General features: G+C 44.1%; 1 protein-coding gene and 1 pseudogene across 4 annotated transcripts in view; both read right to left on the bottom strand.

Moving 5' to 3' along the window:
* Nucleotides 1-5,000, bottom strand: part of LOC143493230 (uncharacterized) — a 181,951-nt pseudogene that overhangs the window by 67,940 nt on the left and 109,011 nt on the right.
* Nucleotides 1-5,000, bottom strand: part of ntrk2a (neurotrophic tyrosine kinase, receptor, type 2a) — a 28,264-nt gene that overhangs the window by 10,552 nt on the left and 12,712 nt on the right. The window contains exon 12 of one of the 4 annotated variants that reach the window (XM_076991504.1): nucleotides 3,327-4,914. The exons of the other annotated variants lie outside the window; for them this stretch is intronic. Within the exon in view, the coding sequence (XP_076847619.1) occupies nucleotides 4,868-4,914 (47 nt within the window). The 3' untranslated portion in view covers nucleotides 3,327-4,867. Of the gene's footprint in view, nucleotides 1-3,326; nucleotides 4,915-5,000 lie in introns of those variants that run through there. 4 annotated transcript variants of the gene reach the window in all.

The raw sequence follows: 5,000 nt of genomic DNA, 5'->3' as shown, positions 1-5,000 counted from the left end.
GAAAACATTCCTGAGGTTGCTGTCGGCGATAATCCGGGGAGCCCGCCTTACTGAGGCTCCCCTGGGACCAACCTGTCATCAGAGGCTGCCACGGCAACAGCCCCAGGGGCAAACATCATGCCCGTCCTGAGACCCTGGCCTCTGTCTCCACCCGGCACCGAACGCCAAGACCCGGAGGGCCATTCTGTTTTGGAATACGGAAATACTGAAGCTAAAACCTGGGGGAACCCAGACATAGATAAATACACATAACAGAAGGAATGCTGCATGTTTAAAGATATCTTTTGTTTTGTTATTAAAACACCGGCACAGAAAATTTTTTTTAAGACCTAAAACTCGTAAAAAGGAAGACTCCATGTCCTATGTGTGACTGGAGCTCTGCTGGTTCTGTGATGATCGAACCCTGAAGCGATACATCTTTGCAACATCTGCCATAATGAAGCACGCTCCTGTTCCTGTATCTCACCTGGCTGCCCGAGGGGGGGGGGGGGGGGGGGGGCATCATATCAATATTATATAAGGTTATCTGGATACGGGTGTATTCCAAATGCTAAAACTGTACAGGAAAATGAAAGGAACTTGCAGTGTTCTAGAAGATTTCTAGAACTTTCTAGAAATCACCCCAATTAAAGTAGATGGGAGCATTTCAGAGAAACGTTCCCCAATGCTAATGCTAATCGAAGCCACGGTGGAAAGGGACCCGCGTGATCGCTCCCAGCCGGCAAGCAATGCTGGAGCGATGACGTAGCTCGTACCGGAAAACGCTTAACGGAGAGTCACGTGAATCACCACTGACGTCTCGTGCCGGGAAAACAAACATGCAGGCTTTCACAACAATGCCAAGATGGCTTTGGAGGTGTGCTAGGGGAACACTGAGTGCCCAATTGTGAACAATTCAGTGCGAGAGATTAGAGCTTCTTTTAATTGGTAACTGAAAGTTGCTGTGTTTACCGACTTGCTGTGCACCACTCTGTTGTACAGCCGGCATAAACGGAGTCGGCCTGGCTGATGGAGTGAAGTTTGGGTCACGTTTCAACAGAAAGCATCGACAATGCAGATCAACTCACATACGTCACACACACACACACACACACACACACACACACACACACACACACACACACACACACACACACACACACACACACACACACAAAACAATCCAACTGGTCCTGGAGACTACTGACAGGTGGCCCAAGTCAATGTCTGCAGTGAAGATCGTTATAAATGCAGTTTAGCGGCAGGGCTCAGACTGCAGTCGGCTAGGGTGAAGAGGTTGAGACAGAGTGAGCGACAGAGAAAGAAAAAGACGTGGATGGAGAGATCAAGTACTTAGCGGGTCACAAGGGGTCACGCCCTAACATAGCAGGAGAGCCAGGGGCGGAGCAGAGGTCAGGTCAGTGTATTGATCCACACATGTTGAAGGACTCGGGTTATTAACAGTTATTGCTGATTAATGTTACTAGTGTCAGAGTAACAAAGGCAAGTCACACACAGTGATCCTTTATTAACACAGCGAGATATGTTGTCACGGTGTTAAAGGGTTTCCCTGTGACCCTAAGATGTATAAACCACAATTACACGATTTAAAGTTTATTTAAATGTCAATAAATGTAATAGGTCACACACCGGCCGACATAACCACCTCTTCTACATCACTCCATTCATTCTCATTTAAATACATTCGTGGACAGAACCGAAGCCACTACAACCAAAGTGTGTGTGTGTGAGTGTGTGTGTGTGTGTGTGTGCTCGCAGGCGCGTCTGCATCCGGTCTGCAAGAAACCACGACCACTGCCGACTTTTTAAACACTTGTTTTCATCCAGCGAGCTCAGAGGAAGTGATCTATTGATCCTTGGAGCCAACGAGGGAAGAGTCGGGGGAGGGGGAGTGGACAAACCGTCTTTCCGGATTGGGTTTCGGTTACACAGCAATATCGCGACTGGGGCCCTGTTCTGGAGCGCAGTCGTGCCAGTACGCATGAAAGTGAATATCGCAGACCCAAAAATAACACAAACCGACCACCCCCCTTCCTCCAGTTTAATGCTAGTTTGTGGAAAATAGCTCTCTCACCTCATCAAATGGCAGAAGAGCTGTTTTCGGGCTTCTGAAGGTTAATGGCTGTAGATGGTACGATGGAGCGTTGCGTTTCTCACCCAAAGTGTTGATGGCCTTTTCAGGCCGCATCCTGACCATGTCATTGAATACCCTAATCTCAACCTGGAGTCATGGACATAACTTTCGTAAACACGCCTCCAGAAGATATTAACTAGGTGACTAGGCTGTTCTGGGCTCGTCACTCTGTACAAACATTAAATGTGTCACAAGGGTGAAGTTCCTCAGAGAAGGCGTCTCTTCCCCTGACCTTATGGTGGTCTCCCAAGTTGAGAAGTAAGCTTCCTCAACATCCAAAATCAACTAGCATGAACCCGCAGCAGAGTTGAGGATAAAAAAAAAATTAGAGCTGGAAAAATAAGATTTTTTCCTCTGTTCAGAGTTCAGATTTCATCTCCTCCCCAAAAAAATAGTCCTAAAGCAGAAAGAATGCAGTAGATATACAGTTTAAAAGGACCTATAATCAGATGAACTCAGAGTAGCACGGAAACCCACAATGCATCAGCAGGCCTACGAATTTACATAAGACGGTAACAGGAGACAATGGTTTTGCTAGAACAAGCACTCATTCAGACTTCAGGTTTGCGACTCTGCCTGGCTAACCGTTCAGATAAACAACCCCTCAAATGTTTCCCTCACATATTTCCACACCATAGCAACCTGCCACTAACACTTTCATGATGCACCAGCTGCGTTTGTCCGGGGTTTCGGTGATCCATGCGGTCCTATTTGTACTTAGGAAACCAGAAGGGCACCCAGACACACAGCCAGACACACAAACGCACACCATGCGGCTCAGATTTCTTTAATAATCCCCACTCCACATGGGGCCATACACCCACACACACACACACACACACACAAACCTAACTGAAGTTTGAACCAGCTAACAAACAGCAAATGTTTTGTTATACTGTTCTTTTACAGTTTACTGTGCAGTGTAAAAAGAAAACTAGAAAAAGCAACTTTGATCTTTGGGGGAATGAGAGAGCCAAAGAACACAAACTTGCAGTGTGTGTGTATGTGTGTATATGCGTGTGTGTGTGTCCTGGCAGGATAGGAGAAAAATAACAGAGTTCCATTCCTCCACCTCCGCAGGACAGAGGGATGGAGACGGGTTTTGAGTGCTACACCTGCAGTCTGATCCTGTTTTCCCCACTCACTAACGACGGATGAGAAAGTCCCTAGAAAGGGTCAAGCAGTCTTGACATCAGGTTCTCAGTACTGCTCTTTATTCAACAAATTTGTCTGTCCTTAAGTCTCAAGGGTTTAAACAGATTAAATGTTGACTTAACTTTTATAAAAATGACCATACAGTATGTATGACAAAATTGCCTAATAAAAATGTACAATCAAACGATAATGTTTTTAAGAATTAAAATCAACACATCTCGATACAGCTACAACAAATCATCATTTCACATCATAACACATTTCACACGTATTTGTAAGTCTACCATTAAAATTAGATCTGAATCATCAATATATACATTATCAAAGGACAGTTGTAAACCTGCTGCTCATAAGAACAGCTTTGATAAACATTTTCACAATGAATATAAAGTGTCAACAGGCTGAACCAGAGTTAAACTCACTGCAGTCATGAAGTGTTTTCTTTAACAGGCCCAACTGAGAAATCACCCTGTTTCCTTGCTTTTGAAATGCAAATACAGAAAACAAGAAATATTACACTATGTACAATACTGTGTAGAATGCGTAGGCTACCATTAGATTTGTTGCTTTAGCAATGGTGTACTGACCATATATAACTCTCTCTTCGTTTGAATACAGCCAGAAGATACAGGGGATTTGCACTGCAGTATTAAAAAACAGAAAAATCAGGGGGGGGAAGAAGTTTCTATAGGCTACAGGGGCAAATATTTAGTGTGACCTCCCCTTACACTTGAGCAAAAACAGGAACCGTGCTTTCTTAAACCTGAATGGAAACTGACTGGAACTGTAACAGAAGATTACTTCAGAAAACATGAGGACAGTCGCCCCAAAAGAGTTCAACATGTTCATTTTGCCATGGGAATGTTAGCCACACTAAATACTGACCTTTGCCTGTAGAAGCAATTTTGTTCAGAACTATATATATTTTAAAGATTTTGTTTACCCATTTCCTGTATTTTTTGTTTATATCTTCATATAGTGACTGAGGATCAATTATATATGGTCATAACACCCTTGCTAAAACAACAAATCTAATGGTGGCCTTTTGCACAATACCATAGACAACGATGGTCATTAAAGTGTCCTTTAACTGTGTGTGTTTTTCTGTGTGTGTGACTGTGTATTTGTGTGTGACTGTGTGTGTGTGTTTGAGTGTGTGTGTGTGTGTGTGTGTGCTTTCACAAAATGTGTGACTTTCACTGTGTGAACAGGAGAACCAGGAAGTGTTTTGTTTAATTTATGAGATTTTCCTTTAAGACACTGAGGCCGGTGTCCTATCACTACAGGTTCCCATAGTCCGTAAGATCCGCTCCACTTATCCGCCGATACAGATTCCCACACATGTGTGTCCCAATACTGCCGTAACCACTGCTGCAGCAAGGTCGAGATGGGAGGGTGTTAGAGGGCCACTAGAGTGGGAACCTGCACTCAACAACCACTCAGATGTGGTGTAGCATATGCTGGCTGCTGATTGGCTGAATGTAGCAGCTGGGAGGAGTCTCAGGCTTGTCTATTTTCTCGCCCAATACAGTCCATTTGGAGAGCAGTCCAGTTTGTACCAGAACGAGTGGAGTCATTTTATCGCCCCACCACTTCAACCGGGACGTTATGAAATAAAACAAAACCTAAAAAAGATACAACAGAAAACACAACAAAACACAGTAACGGCACAACAAAAATAATAACAAAACACACCACAACATAATAATAA

Source organism: Brachyhypopomus gauderio, unplaced genomic scaffold (assembly GCF_052324685.1).
Source record: "Brachyhypopomus gauderio isolate BG-103 unplaced genomic scaffold, BGAUD_0.2 sc83, whole genome shotgun sequence".
Lineage (NCBI taxonomy): Eukaryota > Metazoa > Chordata > Actinopteri > Gymnotiformes > Hypopomidae > Brachyhypopomus > Brachyhypopomus gauderio.
Note: the sequence above shows the minus strand (reverse complement) of the source record. Positions and strands in the feature narration are given on the sequence as shown.